The sequence below is a fragment of the Calliphora vicina genome, chromosome 1, assembly GCF_958450345.1.
Source record: "Calliphora vicina chromosome 1, idCalVici1.1, whole genome shotgun sequence".
In the NCBI taxonomy this organism is placed as follows: Eukaryota; Metazoa; Arthropoda; class Insecta; order Diptera; family Calliphoridae; genus Calliphora; species Calliphora vicina.
In genome coordinates this window covers 156,371,434-156,393,192 of record NC_088780.1, presented here as the reverse complement: position 1 = coordinate 156,393,192, position 21,759 = coordinate 156,371,434, and the positions used below count along the sequence as shown (strand labels likewise).

The following is a 21,759-nucleotide window of genomic DNA, read 5'->3' as shown; positions in this document are numbered from 1 at the left end:
GTGTCTTTTGGTTTTCTATAACGTCGACAATAGCGACGACAACTACGACGGCAACAACGAGAACATTATGTCAGCAAAAATGTTCTCAGTCATAAATTGCTCGTGTTTCGAACTGGAACTTCAGTGTATTCGTCGTAAAATTCTAGTAAATTAGACATTGAATAAAAATAAGTGATCAAACAATAACAACTGACAACACACAAATAAAAAGAACAACAATAATTAAAATACAGTGTATGCTAGTGTATAAAAAATAAATTGACATCATATACTTAATAAAAAATATAAAGCAATTATAAATATAATCTTCCATAAAATTATTGATCTCAGCATCATATCTTTATAACAAAAAAGGTAATTGTTTTTATTCTATATATATTGTACATTAGGTGTATAACTTTTTAAAATTTTGGGAAATAACAAAATTTACAGGGCATAGCCAGAAAAAAAATAGGAAATTTAATATGTTCGAATTTCACAACCATCGAAAAAGTTTGTTTTTCTTGGGTTTTACAACATAATTTTCAAATGTATTTCAGAAATATCTAATTATAAAATTGAGTATAAATCAAGATTATGACAACAGCTTGTATTTCAATATTTTTTTTGTGTAGATTCGGTTAACCGATTAATTTTGGACGGTTAACTGTTCGAATAATTTGAAATTGCCGATTTTCAAATAACAAATAAACCGATTAATTTGTGTCGATTAACCGAAATTCCTTTTTTTGCACTTTAAAAAATTTTTTTGTATTCATTTTTCCGTTTCAATTCAAATACAGATTTCAAATTAAAATTAGATATTTTTTTAACATCCAATAAACATGGTTAGTGAGTATGTATAACAACTGACATATTTAATTTACATGCATTTGAAACTTTGTCTTTTATCATAACTAAACGAAACTATTAAATTAATCAAAATCTAAAACAATCCAAAAAGGAATATAGGTACTTTATCGTGTTTTTGATTTGTCAAACATATACAATCAACGAGAGATTTTTTTTTCCAAGAAAGAAAAAAATCGTTGAAATTATATTCTTTTTATAAAAGATTATTTCAGAACCCTAAAAAACTCACATATCGCTCGTTTGCCGCAACAACGTCATAATTAAAAAAAAGTCCTTTCGACATTTTACTATTTCTTTAATAAATTTTCAACAAATTAGGCGATTTCAGAAATATAAATAGTAGATGGTAATATCTTTCTAATCTGTATTTAACCCAAATTTTTACTTATCAAATATACGAGAAAACATGAATTTTAATTTTGATGTTTACAACAAAAAAACACTCTCACACAAAAAATAATTGACTTTTTTGAAAACTGATGAAACTATATGAAAAATTATAGAACAACGCATTTTGTATTACTCACTTCGTAAAACACGGATTTTGAGTTATGACGTTGTTGCAGCAAATACAAAAATGATCTCAAATACCTTATTTGCTGTTTTTTATGTTTTTGTACGCAAAATTCGTTGTTGTATTTTCAATTTAAAATGAAAATAGAAATTATTCGGTTAATCGAATTATTTAAAATTAACCGATTATTAACCGAATAAAACTAAACCTCGATTAATTATTTGCTCGATTAAACCAGAAACCCGATTAATTGAATACCCTAGTAGATTCTCTTAATTATAAGCATAAAAATCTTAAAACTTTTGCTTGCACTGTCTTAGTTTAGGTGTTATGTACATGACTTTAAAATTGTTATTAATAATATTAAATGTTTCCTATATTTAATGAATTATCTGAATGTTATGGGCATAGAGAATTATACTTAGAGACGAGACACTCCGATTTGTCAAAAAAAGATATAACAAAACATATGTCTGATACAGCAATAAAATACATGTATTTTGTTGTAGCAAGAGATAGGTTTTTGACAGTTACGTCTCGTCTCTATGTTACTCTATGGTTATGGTTTTCATTAAATTGTGCTTTAAAATACCTTTCATATGGTACATTTTGAATTTATATGACAGTATTTCAGGAAATTTTGATTTTAGCGAAGCCGGGTTTGAAGTCGTTGCGCTAAACCAGAGACAGGCAATACAGAGAATATGAATAGAAAAACAATATAAACTGTTACAATTGTATATTAGAATTTTCTATACTTAATAAATGTTCAATTATGTTTATGAAATTTCCAATTTAATATTAAAATTTTCTTACGGAAGTATTACGGAAATTAACCATTATATTTAAGAAATTTCTAATTATATTTCTGAAACTTATTCCTTTATTTCGAAAATTTATGTGCTGTTTTTCTATAGCGAACGAGTACTTCGAGTGGAAATTTAACATGTGTTTTGTTATTGTAACAAAAACAAAATACATGTAAAACTTCCACTCAAAACGCTCATTCGCTATTGAAAAACAGCACATTAATTACATTACAAAGTCTCCATTGCTATTTTTAAAATTATATTAGAATTAACTAAAATACTAGTAGAGACCCATTTTTTTTTAAAAAAAATTGTTTGGTATACAAATTTATATGACCTTTTCCACGTTTTCGAACGCGACATTGAAACGTCTTTAAATTAAAAAAAAAAATAAATTCGAAAAAAAATTTATTATTTACATTTTTCGATAGCACTTTTTTTTGTGCAAACGATTTTTTTTCTAAATTTATTTTTAACAACCTAGCCTATTGGCTGGCTATAACCGTTTATACATTTCTACTTAAAGAAATATTTTGTCGACTAGTTGTTTAATTTATTACAAACATGGTCCCGAACTAGACAAAAAGTATTCGTTTTTGAGTGTTTCTAGAAAAATTCAAAAATCAGCGAATTGAAACAAAATGTATTAAAGATTTGTTTTACATTAAAATTAAATAATGTAACTATCAATTGAGAGTTGCCTTGTTGAAATGTTTGCATTGGTTTTTGTTTTACCTTTAATATGATTTGTCACGCGACATATTTTTTTTCGTCATGGTTAGAATACCGATTATTCAAGTAAATTGAACCAATACAAGTTTTTTTGGGTTCCATACGAACGGGATTCCCCTAATGTTTTTTTTTATTTTAAATTTCAATTAGCTAAAAATAAATAAATGGTAAATAAAACTGTTTTATATCGCAAGTAAGATCAACACTTTGTTGTTAACTACTGTTAATAAGTGACAATTTTTTGACCCATGTACGAAATATGTATTTATTATATACAGTGAGTGACAGTACAATAGAAACTTTTTTTGAAAACTTATTCCGATATTTCAGTTTTCAAAAATATTTGTAAAAATATAGTAAATTTCAGAAATTTTTATGCATTCAAGTTTCACAAAAATACATTTATAGAACTTCTGTGTAAAAACAATGGAAACTTTCAAATATTTAGCTTTTATTTTGAAACATTTGTACAATATAAATATAAATTGCAACATGTGGCCGAGCGTTGTCATGATGGAATATTATATTTTTCGGCCAATTCTTCGCAATTCTTGCGTTCGGTACAGGTCCCATGTGATGGTCTGGTCATATTTCAACAGCACATAATAGATAGAGAAAATTACCTTAGCGCCACTGTAAAAACTCAAGATTTGGGAGCAATACCTCGTATAACTACTCCAAACAAGATCATTTAATAGCAAGAGAGTTATCAATAATCTAAAATTGGAAATTAGTTCTCGAACTTTTATTCACAGGATAAATAAGGCTGGTCTTGGTTGCTAGGAATAAATATCTTATTTCTAAAACAATGTAATGATCTTATACAATTTGCCAAAGAACATTTTAATTGGTGAAGACAGAAATTGAATACTGTTCTCTGTTATGATGAATCTAAATACAATTTTAGAGACAGTGTAGGAGAACATTTGTAAGACACAAATAAGACAATCAAGTTTGGTGTGGGTCTGTTTTTCAGGGCCAGATATAGGTCCGATTCATATCATAAATGATACTATGTACTAATACTAAAATAATTAAACTAGGTTTTGCCCGAGGCTTCGTTCGCGCAGAAAACCCTCCTAAGGGTTTCCCCAGATATCTTCGGGATTCAAATCTTCAATAATTCTGTCAGACACGCTTTCGAGAAGTTTCCTATTTAAAATCAGCAAAATCGGTCCACAAATGGCTGAGATATGAGGAGAAAACCAAGACAACCTCGATTTTTTACCTATTTTTAATAGAAATTTCAAAGACTTTTCCAACAACGTTTATAAGTCCACAGTAAGTTGGACCTAAAATGGGTCAAAATCGGAAAAAATATTTTTTAACCAAAAAAAAATTTTTTAAACATTTTTCCAAAAATTTAAAAAAAAACAACTTTGAAAAAAAAATATTTAAAATTTGTATTTTGAAGTATAATTTGGTGAAGGGTATATCAGATTCGGCACAGCCGAATACAGCTCTCTTACTTATTTTTATATATAGAAGATAAAAGTTAAATAATAATGGAATACTACAAATAGGTACAAGTCTTAAGAATTTTTTCAGATTTTGCCCTATTTATTGAACATTTGGAATTTCCATTGCATTATCAAACATTGTATGTAAACTTTATAATTGCATACAAGGAATATTTCCTTTTATAAGTTACCGTTGAAACTATAAGCTTAACCATATTAGATAATTCTAAGTTTAAATTATTTGTCGAAAATAATTAAAACAAATAAAAACAAATTGACCTCCAAAAATAAAACAATGCCTTTTTAGTGTTATTTTGTTTATTTATCTTCAACCGAATATGTACAGTAAATGAACTTGTCATATTTGAAATGTCATTACACACAATTCAAGTTTAGTTTTTAACAAAAACTAATTCAGTTTTTCAAACTTTAGCTGACTGTTGAGACAACAAAGAAAAAAAAAGTGAATGAATAAATAAATAAGTGGAATACCCAGTAGCATAATTTAGTGCATATGTTAAATGACATGTACGATAATAAATTCTTAGAAAAGTACATACGTATTATGTAGTAAGTGTTGAATGAAACATTCATCTATGAAATTCTCAAAAGTATGTTTGTACATAGTTACTATACAAAAGTATGATAGTCGCATTTAGTTACAAAATGTGTTGAAAAAAAAACTTGGAAATATTCATTGCATTCATACTTATTGTAAAATCAACTACATACATATTTAAACAAGTAAGAGCTAGTTTCTAGAATAAATATAATCTACATTCTTCGTTTAAACCTAGATTAAACTTAAAATTGTGTTTCTCACTTAAGCTGAATTCACCCATGAGTTTCTGAAACATTTTTTGTTCGGAACAATTTTTTTTATATGTATTTTGAAGTCTCTCTCAAAAATAGAACGTCAAACTACATATAAAAAAAAATGTTCCGAACAAAAAATGTTTCAGAAACTCATGGGTGAATTCAGCTTTAGAGCTAGTTTCTGGGATAAAGATAATCTACAATCTTCGTTTAAACCTAGAATAAACTAAAAATTGTGTTTCTCACTTTAGTATACATATAATCAAGGTTTAATCATTGATTAGTTAAACCTAAGTATACATTTTTTTATTTTTTTTTGATAATTAATACAATTTATTAACCTAACCATTAACAGCACAAAAAGCTGAAAAATAAAATAAAGAATTTTCAACACAGCAGCTCTTTATTTTGATTTGCTTTATACACACCAATATAATTTTTAGTATATATTTTACAAAGTTAAAATTTACAAAAAGTTATGTTCGCGGTAGCTTTTTCTTCTTCGATTCTTCGACATTTTTAAGAAACCGGTTTTCGGTTTCTTCGAAAAATTGTAATTTAATATAAACTGGTTTCCCTTTTTTATTAATAACCGGTTAACCGGTTTTTTTGACAAAATATTAAAACGCCTAGAGATCATATAATTATGATAAGGAATATACAATAACTAAAAATAATCCTTTTTAAAATTCTAATTTTGATTACTTCGGGTCAAGTTTGACCCATTTTGAATCATATTTGGGTCAAATTTGATCCGAAGATCGTTAACGTTAGCAAATTTGAAGACCTTATGAATGTTAAAATAATCTCTTATTGATTTTTTCTTATGTTTTTATAAAGCTAGATTGCAAATGACCTTTAACTCAGTGTACTTGCAGGACATATAGTTAACAAAGCATTGAGTAAGTTTTCAAGCTTTACAGATCGCTTGTGACATTTGTCTAAATATAAAAAGTCTTCTAAAATAGTTGGAGTATTTGTTTTAAAAAAGTTTTTTGGATTTTGAATATTCTTTAAAGTTTTTATTTAATACACTAATGGTGTTCTTTTTTGGCATAAACAACACCATAAAACTCATAAAACACACACTTTTAGATAAAATCGGCTATTCGAGGAGAAAACCCCGTTTTTTCGATATTCGAAATGTGAGCTTTTCAAAAAAACCGAAAACGACTGAACCAAAAAAACCGGTTATAAACGGTTATTCAAAACCGATCACCCTAATTGCCATATTTATATGAACAATTTTGAGGAATGCACATGTGATCTGACTGAAATGTATGGCACAGCCGAATATATCACTCTAACTTGTTTTGCCAATACATTTTCAGCATTTAGGGATTTGACAACATACTTTTTGCAGAGTTTCCGCTCTATGTATATTTCTCTATGGTTGTGAGTACTAATAAAAGTGGTTGCTACACTTCTTGTTCCATGCATGATATTAAATATGCAGAAGATATTCTGATTATACTAGTTCGAGAATTAGTGATTTTACAACAAAAATAAATGTCCCAATTTTTTATAATATTTACTTAGAAATAATGCCTTTTCATCCTTCATATTCCGCTTTTTAGTTAAAACCTTCTTATCACTCTACCTATTGGAATGTATTTACATATAATATTACGAAATAAATGTTAACTGTTAATGACTCACAAAGAAATGTTTCAAAGAGATAACGATTGTATACAATATATTTGAAAATGCAATAAAAGTCATTACGAGGGCATTGCAGGCATTTAAAGAAACTGTAGATGACGTTTATGGATTTTTTCTGAAGAAGCTGTATGTTATCAAGTCTTTATTTTATCGAATTGACAGGAAATCTGTGAAAAATACATTAAATTAATGTATAAATACATTAAGTCAAGGAACAATTACATGTCACTTCACGTTAGTCCATGTTCCAACGTCCTTGTATTTACGTCCATATTCTGAACTTTATGACAATGACAATATTATAACAAAAATTAAAATTTTAAAATGTTTGTATGAATATTGTTATTAAAAACTTTTGTAACCCCCTGTCTATACTTGACAAATATTTATCATAACAATTAATGACGTTTGTTGTCTAGACAAAGTTGTCTGAGCAAAAGCACTAACAATTTTGTCATAACGAAGCAATAATACTAATAAATGGAGACTATACCTGATAATTTTTTATCTAGACATCCATTTTGAAGTGTTTCATGATAAAAATTTATCAGGTATAACCAGGGAGTTATAAAGTTTCAGATCAGAAGTCACAACAATTCATTGAAATTATATATTTCTCCTTGATTTTATGTACTTTTATATTACAGCAGCTTCAGAACAACAACAACCTAATTGTACATAATTCACATAATTATTTTTCATTAAATTTTGAAGTAACCCTCGCACAAAATTCTAATTTGTAAACAGAACTGCGTTTTACTTAATTTTTACCTTTAATGTACAAATATAAGAAAATAAACATCTTGAATCATACTGTTTATGGTATCTAATCGAAAATATCTAAAAAAAATATTACTACGTCCGTAGTTAAAAGATAAAGTAAGGTGTTTTCCCAGAAATAGAAAAACAATTTACTTTTTTTTAGATCATTTTTAAATGTACATATGTACATACATATGTATTTACATTCAATACATATCTGGCTAGACCATCACAGGGAACATGTACCGAACGCAACTGATTGTTGTTCCATGTCTGGGGAACCGTAATATTCTATAATGACAACGCTCGGCAACATGTTGCAATACGTGTTAAAAACTATATAGAAAGAGGAGGTTGGAAAGTTTTGACTCACCCGCCGCACGGTGGCTCATATCTCAATTTCATCGGCCAAAAGTCCAACTTTTTGTTAATGCCATTCAATAGTAAACACATTGAAACTAAGGTAGCCAAAAAATTAGATAAAAATATTGTTAATTGTGTACGTGGCATGCTGTTAAAGTCAAATATTTTATGTCATTTTATAAAAATGTGATTTTTGTAAATTTGATCAGAAGTAAATTATCATTACTCGCAAACTATTATAGATAATTGGATGATTTTTCTTTTATGTTGGTAGGATAATAGTCTTTAAGAGCTGATATGATTTGTCATTGTACCGTTTATACCTGATGTGTTATTAATTTTTTTCTCAGGTACTATATTTTAGCCAAATTTGAATTTCAGTGGAGTAAAAGTGCTTATGGTCAAAAGGGGTTAAACTAATTTTACAACCAGGAGAAAGTCCAAAGTGTCCTCTTTAAGCCTATATATACTTGTTGACCTGTTTGTTGAACACTTTTTTCATTTGAATGAAATTACTCCCAAATTTTTGTTCTATTTTTATTTTATTTGTTCATATGACTGGCGCAAAGTACAAGTCGCAATTTTGGAGATATTGCGATAAAATTTGGTACATACATTTTTTTCGGCCCGAGGACGAAGTCTATTGAAAATGACTGAAATCGGTCCACTATTTCACCTAGCATCCATACAAATGTTCTCCCGAAGTTATACTTTATCGGTCGTAAATGGTTAATTTATATATGTATCTACACAAATTTTGCTCCAAATAAGTTTTATATAAACTGAATTAATGTCACCTAATTTTACGATGATCGGTCCATTATTAGTCATAGCTCCCATATAAGACCCGCTTACGAAAATCACTTTAACGAGCATAAATCTCTTAAAAATGTTGGTATAAACATAAAATTAAATAGAAATAACATTCATATAGACGTAAATCACACGACCTAATTTCATGGCGATCGATCCATTATTAGTTATAGCTCCCATATAACACCCGCTTCCGAAAATCACTTTAACGAGCATAAATCTCTTAAAAATGTTGGTATAAACACAAAATTCAATAGAAATAACTTCCATATAGACATAAATAACACGACATAATTTCATAGATAGGTCCATAATTAGTCATAGCTCCCATATAAGACCCGCTTCCGAAAATCATTCACGAAAATAAATTATAGTGTAGGGTATTACATAGTCGAGCTTGGCCGAACATTCTTCCTTACTTGTTTTTATCTGCTGATAACTTTTTTAATAAAAATAAAAGCTAAATGTTCTAAAAATCCTGCATTTTTAAGTTAAGATGGAATATTGCCGTTAAATTCCTTGCTTATGAAATTAGACTCCATGATGCGTAAGACTGTTGCGTATGTTGATGATGTTTCTGTTTCTGGGAAACACCAGGCGACTCTAATACAATGCCGACAAACCTCATTAAACACACTTAGCCGCTGGAGCAATGCTAGTGGACTTGGTGTGAATCCTGGGAAAACGGATTTCGTGCTCTTTTTAAGAAGGTATAAGAACCTTCTTTACCTTTACAAGCGAAGTGCGAAGTAATTGGGTATCATTCTAGACTCCAAACTATACTAGTACTTAAATATCCAAGCGTGGGTGTCTATGGCTATTATTGCCATATATTGAAAGCCAAGGAACGAGAAATGCTTCTTCGATATAGTGGTTAAGTCCATAATAATGTATAGTGCACTAGTATGGGGATGGCTCATGGCAATCCACCTGTTGCGCGACGATCGTAAGAATCCGAAATTTTGCACTAATAATCACAGGTGCGGTACGTAGCACTCCATCGCGTTTGTTATGTTGCTGCCTACTGTGGCCAAACAATGGATCCTAAATTCAGAGGTCAGACTCACTATTGTAATGGTGTGGAGGGTTGGGTTTACCAGCCATGCGGCTATCTAATATCCCTGGGAATATTGGCGTCTGTCAAGGAAGGGTAAGGGAGTGCAATAACCCTTACCCTTCCTTGACAGACGCTTTCATTTATAGATTGTGGGCACAGATAGCTCTAAGTCTGCGACTTTATATTTCCCGATTTCGTTTCAAGCTAATTGATTAATATGCAAAATGGCGGTACATTGGTTGAGGTACTATTTGTACCGACACTAAACATGCAATTAAATCTCTCTCTGTTGTTTACACGACATTCAGAATGCCGAATGTCTCTTAACGAGACGGCAAGAAATTGTAACCTGGAATTATTCTTACTTCCAATGACTTCTGTTGAAGTTGTCATGATGAAAACGAGAAGGAAACTTTCGAACACCTTTGTATTTGCCCTGCTTTATCAGGGAATCGGTCTGCTATAATGGGTAGTCCTTTTATGTATGACCTTGCGGATCTATTGAGTATGTATTTGGAAGATGGATTCGCACCGACAGGTGTATTATCTGGGCGGTTACTGCATAACTCAATCTGAAAACGAAAATGTTCGAAAATGTGTGCTAAATACATTGTAATTCGAAAAGATTTCCTTTCGAATCGAATTAGGGAGCACCCCCCTGATTTAAGGTAGCGGAACATGATTCTTTTGAGTAACTGGCTGTCATTATAACCTAACCTTTCAATATGTATTATATGGTATTCCTACAACAGATATCCAAAAATTCCGTTCTCTCTAATAAATAGAAACTTCAGAAACGAAAATTAATTTTCATGTAATTTTTAGAAATTAAGAAATTTTAAACTACACCATTTCCAATTGTATTTCAGAAGTTTCTAATTGTATTTCAGAAATTTCCAATTGAATTTCAGAAATTTCTTATTATGTTTCAGAAATTTCCAATTCAATTTCAGAAATTTCTTATTATATTTCAGAAATATCCAATTGAATTTCAGAAATTTCCAATTATATTTGAGATTTTTCTAATTCAGTTTCAGAATATTCCAATTATATGTATTTCAGAATTTTCCATTTATATTTCAGAAATTTCTAATTGTATTTCAGAAATTTCCATTTGTATTTCAGAATTTTTAAATTTTACCTAAAAAGTTTCTAATTGTATTTCAGAATTTTCCAATTGTTTTTCAGAAATTTCTATTTGTATTTCAGAAATTTCAATTGGTATTGCTATTAGAATTTTCTGAAATACAAATGGAAATTTCTGAAATACAATTGGAAAATTCTGAAATACAATTAGAAACTTCTAAAATACAATTAGAAAATTCTGAAATACATTTGGAAAATTCTGAAATACAATCGGCAATTTCTGAAATACAAATGGTAGTTTCTGAAATACAATTAAAAATTTCTGAAATATAAATGGAAAATTCTGAAATATAATTGGAATATTCTGAAATTGAATTAGAAATTTCTGAAATTGAAATAGAAAATTCTGAAATATAATTGGAAATTTCTGAAATTCAATTGGAATTTTCTGAAATATAATTAGAAATTTCTAAAATACAATTAGAAACTTCTGAAATACAATTGGAAATGGTGTAGAAAAGATAAAGGGTGTTTTTTAAGACCGATAGAACTTGAAATTGTAAGAAATAAAACAAAAAAGTAAATTTTAATAAAAAAATGTTTTTATTCGAAAGAATAATATATAGCATTAGCTTTTGAAAATGATTTCGGGCGAATAGCATTCTGAACATCAAATTTCGTACATTGCAGGCCGTCACGAATAACAAGAACAATGTTGAATCTATTCACCATAAAATGAGTTATGAGCGCCATAAAAATCACGAAGTCGTCTATAAGACAGATGACAGATTCAAATTATATTTTGATAATTTGGTAGTTCAAGCGTCAATCTATTCGTGATGATTTGCCAGAGTATCAAAAAGTAAGTTATATCGGCCTTAAAAAAAACCTTTTATAACTTGACTTTTTGTGATTAACTGAATGTTGTGAAATATTTTAAGTTATTTCATTTAAGTAAAATATAAAATAAAAATATATTTTTACGTCATGCCTCGTAGTCAAAGCACATAACACATATCAGTCATGTCATCAGTCATGTGTCCAGAAGTCGCTGTTAATTTAATTTAAATCGTTGATTAATATTAAATTCGTAATTCCGATTATACGAATAGACACTTGTTATAGATTAACTTTGTATGCAATTTAAAAAATACTACTTACTTATGTATTTAAATTACTATTTATTGTTAAAGTTGAAGACATTTATTTTATTTAAATATAAAATATAAGAAAAATCGCATAAACTCAGACAATAAAAAACCGCAAAAACCCTGGCTGATAATTATAATTTTGTGAAACAACTGTTTAAAATGGATTAATTTTTTGAACAAAGCCTGTTTATAGATAATTATTTTTTATATATTTTTTTTAACAATTAGCGTGAAAAATACGCACCCACATTTGGGTTTTTTGTTGTGTACATTTAGCGTACTTGTATGCAATTTAAATGAATGAATGAATATATTGTATATACATATAAGTAATTACATTTAATTAAATTAAAAATGTCATCATTTCTCTTATGCATACAAGAAGAATAAAGTATTTGAGATCCTATTAAATAAATATATTTTCATTATATTTCCAGAGCCAACAAAGAGTTGAGAGAACAGCAAACTAAGTTCATTGTTGTTTTTTGTACGCAGCGTAACGTACTTTCCCACTTCCCGTTCCATTTATTCGCATTACATTTGCAACATATAATGACAATATGACTAGAGTAGGAGAAGCAGGTGTACAGGATGATATAGCTGAAGTCGATGCGAAATATGGCAAAAAATTAGCTTATGAACGAAATTTTAAGGCACCATTATGGCGTAAACGTTCCTGCACCGATGTACCTTGTTTATTATTATTTTTGGTCTTCCTGGGAGCCTGGGTCTTCATTGCCATCTATGCTTGGCGCAATGGAGATTTAAACAAACTTGTAGTGCCCACCGATTCATTTAATAAGAAATGTGGCATAGATTCCGGTGTCTTGAATAAGAAATATTTATTTTTCTTTAATCTCGACAAATGTATAGATCCCCTAGTACCTATAACAGGCTGTCCTACGCCTCAGATCTGTGTCGAACAATGTCCACAACAGACTTTCATTTGGGATACCATGAAAAATCAATTATCATTGGAGGAGTTGAAAACTAGACTGATTTGTCTCACTGATGCCGATAAGTTTAATATAAACAGCAAAGAAGATGCTCAGAAGGCTATAAATGAAGAGCGCTGTGCTAGATGGTATATTAAAAGTGCACCATTTTTAAATCGTTGCATGTGGGAATTTTCACCACAGGTTTGTGAATTTATACCAGCTTTCCTATTGCAACGTAATCAAAGAGATCTGTCTAGCCTGCAAACGAATATGACTGTTGCCGCAAGTGAACAACAATTACAAGCTTTAGCATTAACCATGTTTCCAGAAGCCCAGGCTCTTATGTCGAAACCAGCCCAGACAATTGATCCCAAACTTGCGCTAGCTGAAGAGCCAGTCGTGCAATGTCGCAGACGCCAGCAATTGGGTGAAACTGTCATAAAGGAGAAAATGCTGCAAACCGATACTAGGCTGGCGAAATTCATTGGTAACATTGTGGCTCATTTTACCAATGGTACCCACGAAGCCCAACGGGTGGGCGAAAATGTTGTCGAGGATATTTTGAATTCCTATATTGTTATATTAACGGGAATATTGTGTACCTTGGTGGCTTCGTTGATATTTATTGCACTGATGCGCTGGCTGGCTTCACCCTTCTTATGGACTTCAATATTTGGAGTACTTATTGGTCTTGTGGTGGGCATATATTATAGTATTACTAAATATATATTTTATCATCGAGAAGCTACTGTTCCACAACATGCTCTAAATTTAAATGCTGTCGTGAAAAACGTTTTGCAGGTGAGTGTAAACACATAAATTAATTAAGTATCATACATACATACACATCTGCTCAAAATAATAGATACACCAAAATTTATTTTTTAAAAACGAAAAAAATAATGGTATTTTGTAAAATTATAAAAAAAATTCAGTCGATTTTTATTTATAGTTAAAAGGAGAGTAAACAAGTAAGAGTGCTATATTCGGCTATGCCGAATCTTATATACCCTTCACCTTTGTTGTGGATGCATTACTTTTTATAATTAGTATATAGGTATGTATGTACATTGCCCACTTTCAGCGTACAGCATCCTAAATTTATCAAGAACACAAAAAACAACAACAACGCCAAACGAAACAGAACACCAAAAGAAAAAACAAAAACAAAATACCCAAGGCAATGAAACCAACCAACCACATCCAAATATACGTTTAATTGTATAAAAAACAACAACAACGCCAAAAGAAATAAAACACAAAAGAAAAACAAAATACGCAAAGCTGCACATCCAAACATACGTTTTGTTGTTTCTTTGTCAAAAAAACCAACACACAACCAAACAAACGTTTAGTTGTATAAAAAACAACAACAACGCCAAGAGAAACAAAACACACAAAAAAACAAAATACGCAAAGCTTGCACAACCAAACATACGTTTTGTTGTTTTTTTTGTCAAAAAAACCAACACACAACCAAACAACCGTTTAGTTGTATAAAAAACAACAACAACGCCAAAAGAAACAAACCACAAAAAAAAAACAAAATACGCAAAACATCCAACCATACGCTTTGTTGTTTTTTTGTCAAAGCATGCAATACATTGTGTTTTTTGATGAAATTTTCAGAGGTTGTCTCGGATTTTTGCTCATATCTCCGTTATTTATGGACGGATTTTGCTGATTTTAAATAGCAAAATTCTCGAAAGTATGTCTGACAGAATTGTTGAAGATTTGGATCCCGGAGATATCTGGGGCCTTCAGAAAATTGATTTCAACAGACAGACAGACAGACAGACGGACAGACAGACAGACAGACGGACATGGCTTAATCGACTCCGCTATCTATAAGGATCCAGAATATATATACTTTATAGGGTCGGAAATGAAAAATGTAGAAATTACAAACGGAATGACAAACTTATATATACCCTTCTCACGAAGCTGAAGGGTATAAAAACAAAAACAAAATATTTCATAATTAATAATAAATATTATAAAGTAAATTAAATTTCTTAAATTTCGAAAAATTTGGTGCTCATAATAATAGATACATTTTTAAAAATTCTTATTAAACAAAAGCTAATAAATTTTATCTTAAAAAAATTAGTTTATTATTAAAGTAAAGCTAGTATCCAGTATATCCACCTTTGTTTTGTAAAACTTTCTCCACTCTTCTGGGCATACTGGATATCAAGTTCTGACACTTCTCCAATGGAATCTCGTACCATATTTTTTGCGTTTTCTCCCATAAATCGTCTTTATTTTTGAAAACTTCCTTCGAAAGCCTTATCTTTAATTCACTCCACAAGTTTTCTATTGGGTTTAAATCAGGGGATTGGCTGGGCCAGCTTAAAACAGGTACGTTATTCTCCAAGAACCAGTTTTTAACTAATCTTGAACTATGTTTTGGGTCGTTGTCCTGCTGGAATGTCGATATTAATGGCATATGTCTCTATACCCACTAGCATTCATGGTATCTTCTATTCGGAATATCGGACCAACACCATTCCATGAAAAGCAACCCCAAACCATTATGTTTCCCCCGCCATGTTTTACCATCTTTTTTGTAAATTTAACGTGGAATTATTTTCCTTTTGGTCGGCGTACATTTCTTTGGCAGTCGTTTCCAAACAAATTTATTTTTGTTTCGTCGCTCCATAAAATATTTCTCCATTTTTTTTCGCCTTCACACCCGGACCATTGTAAGTGCTCTTTAGCAAATTCTAATCTTGTCTTGATATTTTTTTGGCGCATTAGTGGCACTTTTCTGGCAATTCTTCCCGGCAATTTAGCTTGTAAGAGACGACGACGAACTGTTTGTGGACTGATTTCGTTACATAGCTCCGCAGAAATAGCTTTCGATGATATGAAAGGGTCTTTTTTAACCATAAGGACGATCCGCCTATCTGTTTCTGGACTGGTTTTCTTTGGTCTACCGCGAGTTTCTCTTTTTTGTTTTTTAGATAAAGCATTTTGGACAAAATGTAAAGATCTTCCTATGCTCTTTGCTATTTCCCGTAATGATTTTCCTTGATTTCTCATCGTTTGAGCAATTTTTTTCTCAACTTCGGTACAATGATGATTTCGTCCCATTTTCTTCAAAAGAGTCCTATTTTTTATAAAATTGTTGCTAAAATTTAAATTATACTTACTGTTTCACGTAAATAGGAACAAAAAATTGCACAAAAAAAAAATTGTATATAAACAAATTACAAATTACTGATGTGTATCTATTTTTATGAGCAAATAATTTTTTGTAATTCAAATAAATTCGTTTTTAAAAATCAACATGAAAGCAAATAGTTGCCAGATTTTTGACTGACATGACATTGCCAGATAGAAATTTTAATAATATGATGTATTCTTAACGCTTGCGAGGAAATTTTCAATGTTACCGCCATTTAAATTTTTTCCAATTAGGTGTATCTATTATTTTGAGCAGATGTGTATATAAATTACAATTAGCTTGTTTGTTTAACAAAAAATATTTAAATCTTAATTATTTCTCTACACAATTTCAGAATTTTCTAATTGTATTTCAGAATATTCCAATTATATTTAAAAAACTACAGTTATATTTCCGTTGCCATCCATAATCGACATATTATTTTCACTTAGTTATTCAGTCAGGAAGTTTTACTGTTTCTCTATGATTTTACTTACGGCATATCGTATGTGAAGTCCGGCCAACCAGCCGAATCGACACTGAATATATTTGGTCTATTATGAGCAGGGAAACTGTAGCGAACGCAACTGATTCATTTGAAGCGAGCATTGGCCGAAAAACGCACAGAATGTGCGGCCAGCCATTAAACCGTAATATTTCATCATAAAAACGTTCGGCTACATGTTGCAATACCTATTAAAAACTATTTATAAAGAAGTGGATGGGATATTTTGCCTCATCCGCTTTATAATACAGACAGTTACCCGTCCGACTACTATTTGTTTCGATAAATGCAGAACGCTTCCTCAGCGATACGCTTCACTTTAGAACAGAGTATCCGAAATTTTCTCGATTCGTTCTTGGCCTCAAAAGATGAGCAGTACTTTTGGTTCGCTAACTTTTAATAAATTTATATTGTACAAATGTTTCAAAATAAAAGCTACAAATTTTTAAAAATGCCGTTATACGCCCAATAGTTTATTAAAAACTGACCTCGAGCCAACAAAAATTATATATTAATTGGAATATTCTGAAATGCAATTAGTAAATTCTCAAATATAATTTGAAATATCTTTTGCTATTTAAAATCGGGAAAATCGGCCCACAAACGGCTGAGATATAAGGATAAAAAACCAGGACAACCTCGATTTTTGACCTGTTTTTGATCTATATCTGGTACTAAGCCATTACTATAGACAATATGGATATCTAATGATAGATATTTCAAACGGCGTATATAAGATCGGACGTAGGTTTAAACGAAGAATGTAAATTATCTCTACCCCTACTTGTTTTTTTTTTAATTTCGAAAAACTCGAAATTTTAATTTTGGAAATATAAACAAGTAAGAGAGATACATATATTCGGCTGTGCCGAATCTTATATACCCTTCACCAAATTATACTTAAAAATACAACTTTTAAATACTTTTAGGTAAACAATTTTTTTTCAAAGTTGTTTTTTTCATCAAAGTTGTTTTTTTCATTTTTTGGTAAAATTTTTTTTTCGAATTATTTAATTTAATTTTTTTAAATTTAAAATTTTTTTTTAAATTATAAGATTTTTTTTTTAAATTTAAAAAAATTTGTTGTTTTTTAAATTTTTTTTTTTTTTGTAAAAAAAAAGTCGGAATAAAAAATATTTGTTCCGATTTTGACCCATTGTAGGTCCAACTTATTATGATGTTATATACTTCGTTGCAAAGGTCTTTGAAATATCTATCATTAGATATCCATATGACTATATTAATGTCTTAGTAATCCAGATATAGGTCAAAAATCGAGGTTGTCCCCATTTGTGAACCGATTTTGCTGATTTTAAATAGGAAACTTCTCGAAATCATGTCTGACAGATTTATTGAAGATTTGGATCCCGAAGATATCTCACGAAGGAGAAGGATATAAAAGAGTTTTATTATGTATTACCCCTTACAATTTTACAAAAACTTCACAACAATAATTTCACATTTCACAATTTATTTATTTACAGGACGAACGTTTGTGGCTTTATTTGAGCATATTCTTATGCGTATTCTTCATTGTCTTGTTGCTGCTTTTAATTGTGTTGCGCAATCGAATCAGCATTGCCGTGGCACTTATCAAGGAGGGCAGCAAAGCAGTTTCCAGTGTCAAATCCACCGTATTCTTTCCCATATTTTCGTGGATGCTCTTCATTGTGGCGATTATATACGCAGTTGGAGTCGGCCTCTATTTGGGTTCAATTGGTAAGAATTCATTTAGAATGATCAGACAGCTAGATCCGAATAGTGTGACCGGAGTAACCCAAGAGAACTGTAAATGTGAGGGTCCAGCTATAAATTACACAGTAGGAGCAAATTGTGAGCCGCAAATATTTCAAGATCATTGCTACAATGCTGACATTTCTTTGGTGGGTTTCTTTCAACAATCACAAAGATCTCCCTGCACCAAGACAATGTGCAGCTTTCTGGAAGTCCAACATACACCACTGATCAATTGGTTCATTGTTTACAATGTGTTTGGTTATTTGTGGCTGACATTCTTTATAAGCGCTTTCAGTGACATGGTTTTGGCCTGTACATTTGCCACCTGGTATTGGACTTTTAAGAAAAAGGATGTACCTTTCTTTACCCTAACCAAAGCCATCTTCCAAACGTCCTTTTATCATTTGGGTACATTGGCATTTGGCTCATTGATTTTGGCCATTTGTCGCCTGATACGCTTGATATTGGAGTATATTGATCGCAAGCTAAAAACATACGACAATGCTGTCACACGAGCCATTCTCTGTTGCATGCGATGCTTCTTTTGGCTGCTGGAATCATTTTTACGTTTCCTAAGTCAAAATGCTTACATCATGTGTGCCATACATGGTAAAAATTTCTGCACTAGTGCCAAAGACGCTTTCAATTTAACCATGCGCAACTTTTTGCGTGTGGTCACTTTGGATAAGGTGACTGATTTCCTATTCTTTATGTCTAAACTCTTGATAACGGGAGGAGCTGGCGTTGCTACTTATTTCTTTTTATTAAATAACCCGTCCATTATACAACTACATTACTTAGCCGTGCCCACAGCCATCGTAGCCATATGCGCTTTTCTTATAACAAGTGTATTCTTTAGTGTTTATTCCATGGCTGTAGATACTCTATTCCTGTGCTTCCTTGAAGATATTGAAAGAAACGATGGTACACCCGAGAAACCCTACTACATGTCCAAACAACTTATGAAAATATTGGGCAAACGTAATAAAATACCAAAAAGGACAACATAAATTTGATAAAAAAAACCAAAGTTACATGTATAAAACAAAAGTTAGAAGGGAATGAATATATGGTGCTGTTTAAGAGGGATATACAAATCACCTTACTTTGAAAATATTTTCATTATTGAGTTTGAATAACAAAAACAACTTATATGAAAAGTTTCTCAAAGTGATGTGAATTTGAAATTCATATAACTAAAATTTTGAGATATCTGAAATAAATGAAGTTTAAATTGTATTAATTAAGAGGAAATGTCAATGAAATTATGAATCTCATTTTCTATATTTCACCTCAAATGTTATTATTTCATAACTAAATTGATCTATAACCAGAAATTGTCCAAACTTCAAATATGTTACAATTTCTAACAAAAATCCCTTTTTTAATATTCACATTCAAATCCAAATGGTATATTAATTACTTATGATTATCAAGTTCTAAAGAAATAAAATGAGTGAATTTCCAATAGAAAATTCTTAAATGAATATATAAAGTCCGTCACATGAACCCCAAAAGAATTTGGGTACATTTAAGTTTTACTTAAAATAATTGTTTAATAATAATAATTAATTAACTGAAAAGACAATTAAAAAATCAAACAAATTTCTTTCGATTTGTAAAGAAAAGAAAACACTATTTAATATTTATAATTTTAAGTTAAGTAAACGATTGCAATATTTTTCAGTGATTTTGACTCAAAATCATTTTAAATTAAAATTAAATTAAAAGGTTGTGTTGTGAAACAAATAATAAAGAATGAAAAAGAATAACGGAAGGCTTTATTGATACTTTTGTAAACCAGAATTATTTATACGAAAATAAATATAGTGCATATAGTATATTTAAAAATATGTATTTATATATCCATATTAAATTTTAGATTAAAGTTTTTAATTATCGAAAAATGTCTTCAGAAATATATACATACATACATACATATTATATGTATTTACATTAAAATTTACATACCAAATATTGTTGTAAAATTAATAAATTTGAAATATGAATTACGACTTATTTAAAATTAAATTGCATGCCAAATTTACGTTTTTTCTTTACACATCATATATGAATTTATTTAAATTTTAAAATATATAAAAAAAATTAAATATGTCATATTATATACATACATATGGAGTATATTATAAAATTATGTTGCAAATATTATATTATTAGTATTTAATTAATTATTTATGTTATTTTATAAATATTTATGAAAAATCGATATACATAATTTATAATATTCAAATATTAATGAATTATTTTGAATGCTCAAAAATAAAAGTTAAAATTTTTCAAAAATACATATAAATATTATGTTTTATTTAAAAAAAAAATAAATTTGTAATCATACGGCATTGATTTCATTGCGAGAAATATAAGAAAAAAACGTATAAAAACATTAAAAATTATATTTTTATCTTTTAATGCAGCTCACCAGATACTGAGGCCAGGACACACATTTTGAGAAATGGTAAAATAATCTAAACATTCATTATAGTTGGGAACATCGCTAACTTATTTTTATATCCACTGCTCCTAAGTCAGGCATTTACCAGTAGTCAACAATTATTTTTTAAAAAATAAAATATTACAAAATATTATTCAGTAATGGTTTTTGAGTACTCGCATAAGTATTTGTATCTTCTTTTTATAATAATAGTTGCTGAATTTGTTTCCTTTTGTTTTCCAATAAAGGCTTATTTTTTAAGTTTTAATTTTAATTAGTTTTAGTTTTACTATTATTACTTTTATTCATTTGGGGCATTCAGACGGTCTGCTATTAGGTCGTATTGTCATAATGTCGTAAAATATTTTTAGTTTAAACAAATTCTTGTTGTTCTGCAAACAAAAAAAGTGTTATTTTATGACAAACCAATAAACATAGCTCAAAAAGTCTTATTAGTTTATAACTTTTTTGTTTAAAACCCAACAAAAATTTTTTTAAACTAAAAACACATTTGAATCCCCCAATTATTTAATTGTAAAAATATTGTATTAATCGTATATGGTCCAATGGGCTCGATTATTTAAATAATGAATGAAATGAAAAAGATCAATTTAGCATTATAAACACTGTTATATGTGCAATTTCAGCATTTGCCGAATATATGCAAATGTCCTCTTTTTGATAAAATCTGTAAATGTTTTAATTTAAATGTAGAAATATTAAAACTAAACATAATTTATTTAAAACAATACAAATTATTGAATTGTAATAACTAGTTATCAGTCCAATAGCAAAATCACACACTCAATGTCGGTAGATTACAAAGAAGTAATAGTCTTAAACTGTTAAATAAAATTTTGCACAAAGTTCTAAGTACTCTG

The 21,759-nt window shown here is 29.6% G+C and overlaps 1 protein-coding gene across 1 annotated transcript; it reads left to right on the top strand.

The window, feature by feature from the left end:
• Ctl2 (Choline transporter-like 2) lies at positions 1-20,742 on the top strand. The gene is made up of 3 exons (XM_065516300.1): positions 1-354; positions 12,515-13,816; positions 18,174-20,742. Exons 2-3 carry the CDS (start codon positions 12,638-12,640, stop codon positions 19,434-19,436), a joined length of 2,442 nt encoding a protein of 813 aa, XP_065372372.1. The 5' UTR covers positions 1-354; positions 12,515-12,637; the 3' UTR covers positions 19,437-20,742.
• Positions 20,743-21,759: the final 1,017 nt, after the last annotated feature.